This window comes from Apodemus sylvaticus, chromosome 4 (assembly GCF_947179515.1).
Source record: "Apodemus sylvaticus chromosome 4, mApoSyl1.1, whole genome shotgun sequence".
Classification (NCBI taxonomy): Eukaryota; Metazoa; Chordata; class Mammalia; order Rodentia; family Muridae; genus Apodemus; species Apodemus sylvaticus.
The window spans coordinates 14,521,543-14,537,056 of NC_067475.1; the positions used below are offsets into that span (position 1 = coordinate 14,521,543).

Sequence of the window (15,514 nt, forward strand, 5' to 3'; positions counted from 1 at the left end):
AACCATGACCAAAAAGAATGCCATTTGAATTTTGATGAACATTGCATCAAATCTGTGATTTGAGATGAAATTATTTTGGAGATATAAATTCTGCTGATTTAGAGTCGTAGAAGGTCTTTTTGTTTAGTATCTTTTAAATTTCTTACTATAACAAATTAATTTTTTTATTTTATACCTTGAATAAGATACTTTTTCTAGTTTCCACCTGAGCAAGTTCATTATTAGTATATTTGAAAGATACTTGGTTTGTATGCTGATTTTGTAACTTGAAATGTTGGTAACCAGCTATTGATAGGTTATGGAGAGACCCTGTCTCAAAAACAAGCCAGACAGCATCCAGATGAGTGACACCTTGACCATCGTTATCTTGACATCTGGTCTTTTCCATACATGGATAAACATGTGCCTATTACCGCACACATGAACATGTACAAACACAAACAAATGTGCACACGCACGAAAAGTGGAACAGTGACTTGACTTCTTCAAGTAGCAGATCTTTTCTTCCTAATGAGCACAAAGATGTACCCAGCTCTCCCTGTTTGATTCGATATACCTTACTGTATAATGTGTGAGCTTTAATCTCAACAACAAAAGACAGTGGTGCATCTTATGGAAATTAGATTGTACAAATCAGAGGTTGCCGATACGGAAAAATATGATGTGCATAAAATCACAACGTTTTCAAAACAGGCTTGAACTGCAAGACTCAAAACTAGGTTGGACTAGTGAATGGCCAGCTCGGATCACTGACTGTCACCCACGGTCACTGTGTTACTCACTGACTGTCACCCACAGTCACTGTGTGACACAGTATGACCCATGATTTTATTTCTGTGCTGAAGCCTCAGCACACAGGTCAATGTTGCATGTGTTTGTGCTATAAACCTTATCCCAGATGTTACAGGCAATAAACCACTCAAGCCCCTAACAACTGGAATCGATAATCTGTCATCTGATAATTTGAGAAAGAGTGCACGCTAAGATGCAGTGGGGAAAACAAATAAAATATAGCAGCGGGGAGAAAATAAATCCACAGCAACTGTATGCTTACTAACACTTATATCTCTGTGGAAACTAATATTAAATTATGGACAAACTGTGTGATGTGTTTGGGAGAGCATCTACTACACAAAAATGCACTTTAAAAATCTCTCCCTTTAAAAATCCTTCTCTTGTAGCAATCCCAACCCCAGTTTCTATGCCTGAGAGACAATAAATAAAACTGGAAGGAGCTTTGGGGATTTCCAGTTTAACACCATGTTTAGCAATCCAGAAAGGGAACGATATCCTATGGTAAGTCAGTGGTAAGCTCCCCGGAAGTCAGTGGTAAGCTCCCCGGAAGTCAGTGGTAAGCTCCCCGAAGTCAGTGGTAAGCTCCCCGGAAGTCAGTGGTAAGCTCCCCGGAAGTCAGTGGTAAGCTCCCCGGAAGTCAATGGTAAGCTCCCCGGAAGTCAGTGGTAAGCTCCCCGGAAGTCAGTGGTAAGCTCCCCGAAGTCAGTGGTAAGCTCCCCGGAAGTCAGAGCTGCTGTGTGTGTTCTTAATTCTCTTTGGGACACAGTGAGATGCTTCGTGTTGTAGGGTAATGTTGAGGCTCTGGATCCTAATGAGCCTCGAGTTTGTCGCTAAGTCACCTTCACGGGTGTCTTCACAGAGCTTACCTTCATTACACTTGTTTCACAAGGAGGAAAGGAGAACCGCATAGTCCTATGCCCTTCACTGCAGTGATCCGTGGACTAGTGAGCGAACAGGCAGAAGACGAGAACCTTGCTGAGGCTCATCGCAAACAGAGCTCAGAGAATGCTGTGGCCTGTGTGGAGCGATGGCTGCAGGTGAACAGAATCACGGTTGTCACATATACTGGGGGCTTGGTCTCAGGTCACCTTTACACATGGTGGGCGTGTGCTCAGAGCATCGGGGAAGCCATGGTATCAGAACTGACCGGCTGACCCATTTTGACTTTTAGCATTTATAAAAACCATCAATATACTGGTTTTCACAAGGGAGTTCACACAGTTGGAGGCAAACAGAGATGTTGGAAGTCAGTCTGACTTGTACAAATGCAATCGCAGGCAGTTCTGTCATAGTGTTCAGACGTGGGGCTTCTAAAAGTCACAGACACGCCCCTCGCCTACCACCCAGTTGCAGCAAAATTATTTTTCACCAAGAAATCTCAAAAGCTTGTTTTCAAAAAAAATTTTTTTTATCTTTCCAAGGTAGCAGTTTCGATACCAGACTAATTTCTCTCACCAGTACAGATTGGTCAGAACTGCACGGGAGGAGCTTTAGACTTGAGATGAGGTCTTGTTTGACCTGTGCTCAGACTCAATTACGGACCTGACAGGGTCTGAGTGAGCTGTGCAGTAAGAGTAAAGCACAGACCGCAGTGCTGCAGACCCAGGATCTTAGAACTGCCTTTATTCCCCTCACACACTAAAGGCTGGATTTTCTGAGTGGTCTCCGTGAACTCTGCAACCTCTCCAATCATCATTTCCAAATATACATGAATTCCCTATTTTCGTGCGGCTCTCGAGATGTGTGTGAGCATAAAAACAAAAGCTATACATTTCCACCCTCTGTCTCCACAGTTTGGATCCCCTCCAGACACCATTCTGAATGTGACACTCGGATGCAGGGCACTAAAAATGGTTCTTGCCTCAAAATAAAACCTTTAAAGATCCCTTAGTGGCTATTCACGGACTGGAATTCAATTTCCATTCTCCACCCTTTGGCCAGCTGTAGATTCAGAATGCTCACATAAAACACCGAGTATGCACTTCATGGCAAATTTGATTTTCTTCTACAATAGAAGTGTGAGTCACAGTTACCACAAGCTGTATTTTTGCCTAGATAATATACAAAGCAATAATGGACCTCATCGGGGGATAACAGGTCCTTTAAATTTTTTATTTTATAGGTAGCTTTCACATAAACTTTGGGTACACCTACCTACTGCATCAAGCATGTAAAATCTAAGACTTCAAAGCATAATGCTCTAATTTCAGGCCATTATATCTCAAAGCATACCTTCTTAAAATCTTTTATTACAAGTAGTTTGTGCACATAAATGTTACATCACAACAGCAGAGAGAGAAAGAGAGAGAGAGCATGTAAACGTCGTTTGCAAACTACATAAATACCGTAGTACCTGCCTGCCTTGAAGTTATTCTTACTTTAAGTCAGAATATACTCAAAATGTCTTACATAGAAAACACTGGTCTATGTGTAAGAAACATTATTTTCGTTTTTAACTGATCTGCCTTTCAGAGTTTTTTGTTTTTTGTTTTTTAAAGATTTATTTATTTATTATATTTAAGTACACTGTAGCTGTCTTCAGACACTCCAGAAGAGGGAGTCAGATCTCATTATGAAATGGTTGTGAGCCACCATGTGGTTGCTAGGATTTGAACTCAGGACCTTTAGAAGAGCAGTCAGTGCTCTTAATTGCTGAGCCATCTCGCCAGCCCCCTTTCAGAGGTCTTTGAAGGAAAAAACCATAGATCAAAATTCAGTCCACAAGTAAGATAGAGTATGCTGGCAGCTTTGGTTAAAATACCTGATGTGCAATTACTCTGCACACGGGATCCAGCAAACCCCTCAGTGGTATCCAGAAAACCGACACTATTGACACTATTTTGAAGAGGTTCAGCCTGCTGGTCAATACTCTACTATACAGCTGCCCACCTATCTCCTGGCCATGCTTCTCTTGGGAACTCCAAGTCCACTGCTAAAATACTTTCTGAACATTTTAAACCCATGCAGAAACAACGATAGAGTCTAGCAGCCACACAAGGAGGCTCAGGTACCATTATTTACTACTTCTTTTGACCTAGGACTTTGAACACCATCTTTGAAAACACAGACAATGGCGGCAAGATGGTGGCAGAGCCCAGCATGCCTCGCGCGAGAGCTGGAGGGCGCTCGGAGCGGTTCACAGACAGCAAGCCGGATTAACCCACTGTTCATCTCTCCCCTCTGTGCACTTTTACTAAACGCGGTATCTTATCTTCCTTGACAATGAAATCTTAAAAGCCCCAGCAATGATTCATGGAGCCCTCAAACAACCCTGTCCATGTGCTCTGTGAGACGGGTGAGGATTCTTAACAGCTCTGTCCCCGGGGGAAGAGGGCGGAGGCGTCCTTGGCTCAGGAGCTGTTTTTATTGCACACCTGGCCCTGGCTGATGCTGTCCTCCAGGTACTGGCTGCCCGTCTCGCTTCTGCTTTGGATGGTGGAGGGGATGCGGGAGGGGCGTCTCTCGGGGTTGCTGTCCTGCGGCGCACAGCAGATCATCTTCCGCATGGTGTTGTACATGTCCTCGTCCTTGTACGAGTAGATGATGGGGTTCATGACGGAGTTGAGCAGGGCCAGCAGCAGGAACCAGCGCTTCACGTGCTGCACGTTACACTGTTTGCAGTTCAGGCCGTCCAGCAGCAGCACCACCAGACCCGGGGTCCAGCACACCACGAAGGCGCCTGTGGGAAGAGAGGAAGCAGGAAGGGCTGCTCAGACCTGCGCATGCTAACTGGGCTTTCTGACCCCTTTGTGTTTTGTCGGCTGCCACGGGGAACTTACATCCTTTAGTAGCCGGTTAGAGGTGACTGGGTGGAACCCCCTTTGGCCATCCATGGTGTTCTATCTCGATAGTCATTTGTTCCCTCAGGACTCATTATTGATAAAAGCTAATCTTTATAAAGTAATTGTAAGGTGTTCTACACACGTGAGCCCCAGCTGTGAAGCACAGTAGAAGGCTGCTGTAGTCACTCACATTTGACAGAGAGGAAACTGCTGCCCCGTTCCTAGCATCTGCGTGCAGGGCTCCAAAACTCTTATTCTTACTCATTCTTGCTGTTCCCGACTTCAGACTTTCTAAACACTTCCTTGAAAATTCTAGCAATGACTAATGCACCCCACACACAACTCCCCCAAGGCACCCTCACCCCCACCATCAAATAACACTGGATAATGGGCATTATCAGAGGCAGGCAGCCATGGCCCCTACAGCATTGTCTTTAGACTTGAATCAAGTCAAAAGTTCCATCCATCACAAACGCACCCTGTTCTCTGTGACATGCTCACAAGCTGTTCACTTAATCACTTGCTGTGATCGCCATTGTTTTTGTAAGAAACAATTCTCTCGTGGGGGTGCGATAGACAGAAATGTGCTTTGTAGAGCGTGGTGGGACTGGAACACGAACACCGTCCACTAGGGACTGGATCGCACTGACCTTACCTAACTCAGCTCAGTGATGTTGAAACAGATTCAGTGTTTCGCTGCTTAGTTAACATAGCCTGGGGCAACAGGCACCAGCTACCTTTTATAAGTTTGTTATGAGCCAGACCTGGTGGGAGAAATGTTTTTACTGATTAACTCATAAGATCATGCTACAAGATTGGCAGCAGAGAAGATATGAACTTTGCCCACGATAAACAGGTTTTGGGAGACACCTAATTTTGAATGGATGCTCTTACTCCACAGGTGATATTCTTCGCCATGATAGGACCCATCTCCTTACCACAGTGTGGTTCTTTCTCAGTGGTCTTATGATGCCACTGCTTACAAGTCAAGAAACATCCACCTCAAGCTTACAATCTGCTTGGGGCTGTGCCAGACAGTGTCGGGGAACTACCAGACAACACGGAAAACAGACTGCACCAAGTCTATGAAACCGTATCAACAACTAGTTACTCCCATTGGTTAGAACTATCTCTGGGCAGTTTTCCTCTTATTGTTCACATACATGTAGTTGTACGTGAGGATCAGAGATGATGAGAAACGGTCTGAAATACTGCGTTTGAGCTTCTGAGCTGGGGCTTTGCTTAAACCAAAGTTAGGCATATAAGAGATAACAGAAGAGGTTAGTTTTCTCATTTATAATTACACATCACCAAAGCCTACTGTTTTCCCCATTATACTTACTTGTTTGTTTGTTGTTTGTTTTTCTGGTCTGACTAACATGTGGGTAAATACCTGGATGTGAATTTCAGAGAGAGTAGGGGATCCTCGTGCACTTATTGTACAACTCCTGGAGATCCAGGAGCGTAGGGACAGGGATTCTTCCACTGTACATCAGGGGCTTCATGGCACATCTGGAGTTTTACACAGTGGCACAATTCCTTTGGTGGGTGTGCTGTCAGTTATTCAGCTTGGACCATTTTTTTTAAAAGAGGGTATGAAATAGAATGGAATGACTCAGATTGCCACATAGACCGATTTATTTAATTTTTATATAACTTTATATATTACATATGGGTATATACTGGCAATGGAGCAGCAGATCCCTATCTTTGAAACTATTTATTTTTATTGTTTTTAATGAAGTGTGTTTGTGTGGGTATGTGTACAGGGATGCTGGTGCCAATGGAGGCATCCAGAGGCATCAGACCTGGAGCTGGAGTCATAAGTGACTATGAGCTACCTGTGGTGGGTGCTGGGAACTGAACTCAGGTCCTCCGGAAGAGCAGCATGCCCTCTAACCACTGAGCCATCTCTCCACACCCCAGAGCATATTACTTATTGCTGGGCTTAGTGGAGTCTTTGAAAAGCACTAGTTTGAATCTCTTCGAGGCTCTATCCAGCTCCAATGGTCTGCACTTGCCATAACAAATTTTATTTTTGTTGCTGTTTCTTAAAGAGGGTTGCAATGTTGTCAAGACACAAGAGCTAAACAAGTCAGACATCGAAAGCCGAGGCTGCCAACACTGATGTGAAGAATTGTTTCTGTATGAAATTGCCTAATTGCAAAAAACAAAACAAAACAAAACAAACAAAAACAACAAACCAACCAACCCTCCAGTGGGAATGTTCCAGTGTCATTGGGGAGAAAGGAAAAGGAATGGAAAGAAAGGAAAATGACGGGAGGGAAAAAAACAGTGTCTAATTTAGACTTTGTTAAGTACACGTTTAATAAACATGGAGCTCCCAAGCCAACGAGAGGGGGCAATGGAGCTGAAGGAATGAGGAAAGACCTCAATAAGGAAGAAGGAAGTTTTTAGATAGTGTGTGTATGTGTGTGTGTGTGTGTACATGTCTGTGTAAGCATGTGTGTGAATGTGTGTGTCTGTGTCCGTGTGCGTGTTGTGTGTGTGTGTCCATGTGTGTGTGTTGTGTGTCTCCATGTGTGAGTGTGTTTTGTGAATGTGTGTCCATGTGTGTGTGTGTGTTGTGTGTATCCGTGTGTGTTGTATGTGTATGTGCGTGTGCATGTTGTGTGAGTATATGAGTGTATATGTCTGTGTGAATGTGTGTCTGTGTAAGTGTGTGTTTAAATTTTGAAAGCTCTAGTTCCCACTCAGCACATTGGTTTGTATTAGTCAATCAGGTGACATAAACACTACAAACAAACCTTAAGTTGGTGCCTCACTTGTCATAACATGCTAATTCACACACACACACACACACACACACACACACACATGCAGGCACACTTTCACTTTCTCTTTTTTCAAATAGTTTATTCGATAGTAATGTGACTCTTTTTTATTGAACCCCAATTATATGTCAGTACTGTTTTAATTAATTTTTATTAACCACTTAAGTTTTTAGTGCATTTCTTGGAAATAGGCACTAATACAATTTTCATTTTAGCCCTGAGGCCCACTGCCAGGTGATATGCTGAAAGGTACCATCTAGCTGATAACTAGCAACACCAGGATTTCAAACCAGGGAGCCTTGCAACTGTCTTTGTGCTAGGCCGGCCACCTGGCAGTAGGTCAGAATGTGTTTTCTTGCAAAGAGAAGGACAAGAGAAGTGCTGCTCCTGGATTCAGAGGTTCTGTTTTGTCATGTCTAACTGTGGAGCAGCATCTAAATCAGTTCCTGATGTGTGACAGGGAGATTGTCTGGTAGGAAAGGGAGAGGAGTGAACAGGTGAAGGTAGACCAGATGGACGAAGAGAAGAAGTCAAGCTGGCCATAGGATAAAGGAGAAAGAATCATGTTGATCTTCTGTTTGTATCGTTTCCAGTGAACAATAAAAGACAAGTCTCCTCCGAAAGAACAACCTAAGCTCAGCAGGGGGTGGGGGTTGGGGGAGACTGATTACCTCCAGAATAGGTATTTCATGCTGAGGTCCACATCCTTCACACTAACGGAGATAACACAAGACCCTTGCACCCTGAAGCCCAGGTACTCAGCCATGTACTCTACACAGAGCAGGTACTGTTGTGTGTGATCTAACAGTTCATTTCCTAGAGGATCTTACCATGTGTCCTCCAAAAGGTATGATGCCACTCTCTCAAAATATTTTAAATGACATGTCAGGAATAGTGTGGGCCCCGGGAATCTGTAACAGTAGAAAATCCTTAAAGAAGGTAAGAAATAGTGGATATGTATGGGCAAATGTATGAATCCTTAAAAATGGGAGGAAAGGGGCTGAGATATGGCCGGTAGAGATGTTTACCTAGCATGAAGCCACAGGTCCCCCGCACTGCTCCCACCAAATAAACCAAGTGGCAGTACACTTGGAAAAGCAGAGGCAGGAGGACCAGACGTTTAAGTTCATTGTTAGTTACATAGTATTTTAAGGGCAAATTGGGGTATATGAGACTCTGTCTCAAGTAAAGTGAGTGGGGGTTGGGAAAGTAAAGATACCCTGAAGTGCAGCTCAGTCATCCCCCTACCAATATTTTATAAATTCTAGGGAAAAAAATGTTCTCTCTCTCTCTCTCTCTCTCTCTCTCTCTCTCTCTCTCTCTCTCTCTCTCTCTCCCTCCCTCTTTGTCTGTCTGTCTGTCTGTGTGTGTGTGTGTCTATCTGTCTGTGTTTTCTGTCTCAATGCATAGGCAATTATTGTTAGGAACTACTGTGGTTCAAAGAAGCCATGATCAGATCAAGTTTCCACCTAACAATAGAATCAGCATTAACCAATAGGCATTGGTCCACTTGTGCCTATCTGGGGACAAGTAGAAGAAATTAGGAATGCTTTTCTTGGAGAAGATTAGGAGAAGACATGATGGGTCGACTGTCTGCTGACACACAGAAGAGATAAACATGGACTTGTCCCAGGGTGTTCCAGGAGGTCACATAGAGCAGACAGAGGTAGACGAAGAGCTGAGATTTGGATGTAAGGCTTCGAGTAAATGGAGGGATTTAAGAGACGCTTCTATGTGTAGGTCCTGTCTTCCTGGGCCACGTATGTCCTTTGTCTACATCACGGTAAGATGCACTGTAAGATGCAACATCCACATGCCTGTAGGTCCACGAGCTGTCCATATTATTGCTCCCCCCCCCCCCCCGCCAGAGCTCTTGGCCATGCAGAGTGGTTAGAGCTCAGATACTTCCCATTTAAAGCACAGCCACTCAGAATTGCTATCTTAGTCTCCTAGGTGATGAACTTTGACATATAGAGTACTTGAGCTTGAGGCCTGGATGGAAGGTCCGCAAAGCTCTTAGCACTGTGCATTATTTAAAGTGATGTTTAATGCACAGCCCTTATCTCCAGGCCTTTCGGAAGGCCCCTAAGCAAGCAAGCTTTACCTCAGACATCTTTGTTATCCTCAGCATGAAGCTTCACATTCAGCAGCAAAGGAGATAAGTCAGATGAACCTGACTGGAGGCTATGAGGAGTCACACGGCCAGCCTTATGCTAGCTAGCTGCCATCACCTGCTGTTGCTGACAGTGTACGCCTGCCTCTCGGGACTTGGCAGGGATGGAAACCAGGCCCTAGGACTCCAGCAGCTCTTGGAGAAGATCTCAGAGGAAGAAACATTCTGTTGAGCTGGGTAATGAAAGTCAAGAATGACTGTTCAGAGGAGTCAGAAAGAGCTCGAGGCACCTGGGGAATCCCAATCACCTCAGGGTGGTTTTGAACCAGGTAAGCCAGTGAGGAAGTCAGAAGAAACCTGAGAACTGAAATCCAGACAAGCTCCTGTGCAGTGCTCAGGAGTGTGGGTTATGTAGCCCAGACTCTAGGTGCCTTCTTCAACAACTTCACCCAGAGAAAGGAGCTGGAATGCCCTCAGACATCCATTCCAGATGATGAATTAACTTCTCTCCCAAGCATCTGAAATGGCGTGAGTTATGTGCCCTTCTTGAGAGGAAGGCACATACGTTTAAAAAAAAAAAAACATTTCTTTGTATGGTTCATTAAGGAACACCAATAAGGAAGACTAGGCCAAAGGTTTCTCTGTCTCTGTAGCAGCTCAGTGGATCATGAAATCAATTTAGTAGTTCACAACCGGCACCGAGAAGAAAAATGAACTGAGTAGAAAGCGTCAGCATGTATAAAGTACAGTCAAAGTATATTTGTTTCATAAAATGTGCTTCAGTCATACACACGTGTGTGTGTGTGTGTGTGTGTGTGTCTGTGTGGGTCTGTGTGCATGTGTGTGACAGGATTTGGAAGCTATGGCGTTTTTTTTTTATTAAAACTAAACTCCAAAATCTACTTCTATATATTAGTGGTTTTCAAATCACTTTTTAAAAGTGGAAGAATACCTTTCCCTGAGGAACTTTCTCATCTGGAGTTTTAGTCAGTTTTTTTCTGACTAAAGAAGGCATGGGATAGGGAGTGTCAGTTAAGCTGCACACAGCAGATTTGCTCTCCAGTTTATCGCACGGGCATCTCAACCCTCACATACAGTAAGGGTTTGAATCTGTTCCCCAGGGCGGCAGGCTCTTGAATGCGTGTTCGCCCAGTTGGTGGCGCTGTTTTGCCAGGCTGTGGAACCTTTGGAAGGTGAGGCTTCATTGGCGGGATTGGGAGATGGGTGCTTGGAGTATAATACACCTGCCTCCTTCATAGCCCGCCCCAGTTCTTCTCTGCCCCGTCCTCTCACCGACACGGACTAAGCAACATTGAACGCACTACCCTCCTTACTGTGATGAGCTAGAATCCTCTCTAAAGCCCCTGTTAGGTTGCTTCTGTCTGGTAGCTGGTTATAGTAAAGAAAACCCCAGCTCACCTACACACATTTCCACCCTTGGTGGGCCCACAGACCACATTCTGGAAACTACTGCTGTACACGGTAGCCTTTTGATACTATTGACTCTTATAGGTCTTACATTCCATAGCTTATCTTTATCCACTTTCTCAGATAGATACGAAGAGGTTAGACTGTAAGTCTGCTCCCAACTGCATCAGGATTGCCTCAGTAGGGGACTCCACTTACCATGTCAGTTGCTACCAAGTGAAAACGAGATGTGGGCTAGGAATCTCCCAGATTAAGCAGTTCCCGCTGGAGTGCTTTAGCATGGTAAATCGTGAGACCCACTCTCCTGGCCAAGGCCTCTGAGGACTGGCAGAAGCCCCGAAGAAAAACTGACCAGGATCTAAAAAGGTTTGGATGGATGGCAGGAGATGTGTTTGAGGGCGAGAGGGAGAGACAGAACTTGAAGACATGCTGCTTTCTTAGATCTAGGCAGTGATGGTAGAGCAGGAGGCAAGTGTCTGGGCTTGCCAAGCAGAGGAACTGAGGAGGGCTCTGTCTGGGGGCGGGGCAGGGGGAGAAAACAGTTGTTCTGTTCTAGGCCCTCAGAGTGTGTGTGACTTTTTACATGTAGAGAGCAGCTGGAAACAAGGTTGCAACTCTGAGAGAAAAGCATAAAAATGTTGAAGTGGGAGCCATCAGCTGTAGGTACAACTGAATCCACATGCTGTTCTGTCAATAAATATCTAGTAAGTAAGTGCCTACCACAGCAGACACTGGACGTGATTGTCCCCACGATGACAACATTTGAACGAGAAGCCTAATTGCCTTCACTGCCAAGTGACGACAGGTCAGTTGTCTTAATCACAGTTATTTCTTAATGGCGGCGTTTCATGCTCTTTTAGTACCCATTCTAGAGACTCGCTAAACGTCTACTTGGACCACAGATGAACTTCCTTCTCATAGTCATATAAACAAATTTGAGTGCCATACTTAAAATAAAAAACAATGAGCTATCGAAGCTAGTTAGTTTGTGATCTCACCGTAGACGATTCACGCCAAGCACTGAGATGAGAATTTGATGGCTTCGGTTTAAGGTTATCAAAAGCATCCAATTAAAGACACATCACATACACATTAGAGGTCACATCAAGGGACACCAATGCTCCAGGCAGGCAAATTGCCCTCCCTCATGTATTTAAAATGGTTTAGCATTCTTGGGGGTGGGTGGGTGACTGTCACACTAGCTTCAATTGTCAACTTGACATGGCCATTGAGTCGTCTAGGAAGACAGAACTTCATATGAAGAACTGCTGGATCGGAAAGGCCTGTGGCGACGTCTGGGAGGCATTTTTAAAACTGCCAATTGATGTAGAAAGGCCCAGACCACTGTGTGCGGCGCCATCTTTGGGCGGGGGGTCCTAGCTTGTATAAGATGGTAGCTGAGCCAGACACAGAGGGCAAGCCAGCCATTAGTGTCCCCAGTCTTTACCTCAGTGTCTGCTCTGGGTCCCTGCCTAGGTCCCTTGATGCAGCATGGAGGATGAATAAATCATTCCTTTCCCAAAATGTGCTTGCTGATGGTGTACACCACAACAGATAAACTACAACAGCATGTGCACGTGATTAGAGTCTCCAGTTGCACAAACCCTAATCTCCAAGACTCATATGTTTCTACTCTCGTCTTCTAGATGTGAATCCATAGTTTCATCTGTTTAAAATTTTACACATGCAATTTAAAAAAAAAAAAAAAAACCTTTGACACGAGAGTAGCTCACAAAACACTCATAACGACCAAAACAGCCACGCAGCCTCGACTCGCTCTGGCACATGGACTACTAATTTCATCAAGCAGGAGGATATATTTTAAATCTGTTCACTCTGTCATTCTTTGTTTTTAGACCAGGAAAAAAAAAAACCACAGAGTGAAAAGCAATAATACCAACCTAGGAAGCCACAGGGCTGTCTGATTCACTAAAATAGAAAATTACAACCCCACATAAAAATCAGGTGGTGACCCGAATTCTGGCAAAGCAGTCTTCATATTTACAAAATAAAATAAAATCAAAGTAAAAATTGCAAAGTAAGTAGGTGTTTTGTGTCGAAGCTGTATAATGTATATGGCACACACTCACAGAATATTTAGGGGAGAGTATTCTTATAATATTGAAGAATTTGGTCCATGATTTAGAAATGATGCTTCCAGATGTTGTTGGCCTTTGAATTCAAATTCATTTACTGGCAGTGTTTTAAAAGTCTTAAAAGTCAGATAACTGAGATAAAAAGACCCCTCTCCCCCGGCTGAAAGGAGTGATATGTCTACTTTAGCAAATCTGAGCGGCTTCAGACAGATGCTGAGCGGGACACTGCCCATAGAGACTCATTTGACACTCCTGTTTCCACTGTCAGGACTCCTGGTTCTAACACATAGGTTTTAGACACTTGTTTTGAATTTGTGGCCAGCTTCAGAAAGCTGGATCTCTCCGTGCCAAGCACTTATAAAACCCAGCCTGAAGCAGAGGTTCAGCAGCTGGAGCCACAGCCGGCCCCTAATTCTAGTCTTTTACTTGGGGCAAATCACAAACTGGAAATCACAAACTTGGTTGGCAAACACTGTCTCTACCTCCAGATTCCACTTTAAACAGCTTGCGTGTGGACCCCCAATACCTCAGAATCTCCGTTCTCTCAAGGGCCTCCCACCGTCTGAGGAAGGTCAGCTGAGAGTTCGAGCAGAGAGTGAGCTGTTTGGTATAATATTAACACTGACAGACACCGACTCTCTAACCCAAGGGTTTAAAAAGGGCTTCCCACAGGCGCCCATCTTTTGGAACAAGAAGCCATCTTTGGCCCCTTACCCAGTTCTCTTTTCAACTGTAGGCATGAAATATTTTATGACACGGACTGCTCTTAGCACAGAATGGGGTTCTGGGGAGGCATAAAAGGGGCATCTTTGATGGGTTTACATTTTCAGGTAACATGGGAAGTTGGCCCAGGTAGGCATCACTGAGAGCTCAGAGGAATGAAACAGGAAGAAGTTGGTCCTGGGGGAGAAGATGAAAACCACACTCCCTCACAGAGACTGGAAATTGGGAACTAAAGCACTGTGTCTCAGTGGTACCACCGCTGCCTCACATCCATGGTCACCATGACTAATCACTCATGATGATGCTTGTCTTAGAGCCCAGATGTGTGCGTTGTGCTTCTAACAGTCTATAACTAGCAAATAAACTTTTTCCTTGAGAGAAACACCCTTGCCATTCTCATCATAGAGAGGAGAAACGCTTGAAATCTGGTAGGCTCTGGAACTGAAATCCTGTCTGACTAAGGGCGACCCAGCTCACTTTCCCCCAGCCTACAGAATACAGAATATAGAATGCACTGATGATACAGCTCCACAGGAGTTTTGTGAGAATACAGTGTCATGGAGAATGCCCGACACAGAAAATACTTCAAAAATGTTGATTCTGACTGCCCAGAAAAAGCTGGTCCCTTCTCCTGCTGTACTTCTTATATAATTTATAAGCAGACCTGAGAGTGTGCTTTGGCTTCTATAGTGTGTTCACATGTGCACACATGTACACGTGTGTTATTTTCAACCACTTTCTGCCGCTATAACAGAATGACACATGGTAGGTAAATCATAAGCAATAGAGGTTTATTCCGTTTATATGCTGGGAAAACACAGTGCAGTGCCTGCATTCAGTGATGGCTTCATGCTATGTCATCACACAGCAGAGGAGCAAGCAAGCATTCGTGAAACCAGGGCAAGAGAGCGTGACCTTGTCACAAATCTACTGTCACCATCATTAACCCATTCCTGGGGTCGGGACATGCATTCTCCGCTCATGGCCCAGTCACCTCTTAAATGGCTGACCTCCTAACATGACCTTAAAGGAGATGATTAAACTGCTAATGAGCGTGCACCTTCGAGTGTACAATTCCTCACACGCTCCTGCTCACACCTGGAAGCCCTGCTCCTGCTCACACCTGGAAGCCCTGCTCCTGCTCACACCTGGAAGCCCTGCTGGGTTGATGGCAAGAGAGATCCCTTTGATATCTTACTCAGCCTGGGATGCCCAGTGCTTACCTCAGGGCCTCCCGGCCAAACAGATGGTGTAAAAAAATACTTGTTATTTTAAGAGTAAATAAATCTCAGATCTTTCCTAGAGCCAAGATCCTGTCTGCTATGATTTTTAGTTTATGAATCTATTTCTCTGATGGAGTCTCTTCACCTGTGCATTGCTGGGATTGGACAAAAGGTTCCTTCTCGGTCTTATATTCAGCAACTGGGAATTTTAGCTTCTGTCTTTCAGCCATATTCTAACTAATCAAGGGAAAGATCAAAATAGCTGTTCTTTATAGTTTCAGATGAAGGAAGTTTTAGGTATAGTTTGAGATGATTATCACTTAAATTCAGTCAAGACTGGCATCTTGATGGGCATCAGAATACTAACAGATGTTCATTCAATATTCACTTAACTGACACTGGACACTGGTGAAGTTCTGAACACTTCACTAACTGTTGGGTGATCAAGACAAGGAGGCAGGCAGAACATATAGGTATCACAGAAGATTGTCTATGAAAAGCTGCAAGGATGTCGTCTTAGCTTTCTATTGCTGTGATAAAGAACCATGACCAAAAGTAA

At 44.3% G+C, this 15,514-nt stretch overlaps 1 protein-coding gene across 2 annotated transcripts in view; it reads right to left on the bottom strand.

The window, feature by feature from the left end:
* Positions 1-2,893: 2,893 nt before the first annotated feature.
* Lpar3 (lysophosphatidic acid receptor 3) overlaps positions 2,894-15,514 on the bottom strand; it is a 67,011-nt gene continuing 54,390 nt past the window's right edge. For both annotated transcript variants that reach the window (XM_052178998.1, XM_052178999.1), the window contains exon 3: positions 2,894-4,474. In XM_052178998.1, the coding sequence (XP_052034958.1) occupies positions 4,146-4,474 (329 nt within the window). In that variant the 3' untranslated portion in view covers positions 2,894-4,145. The remainder of the gene's footprint in view (positions 4,475-15,514) is intronic.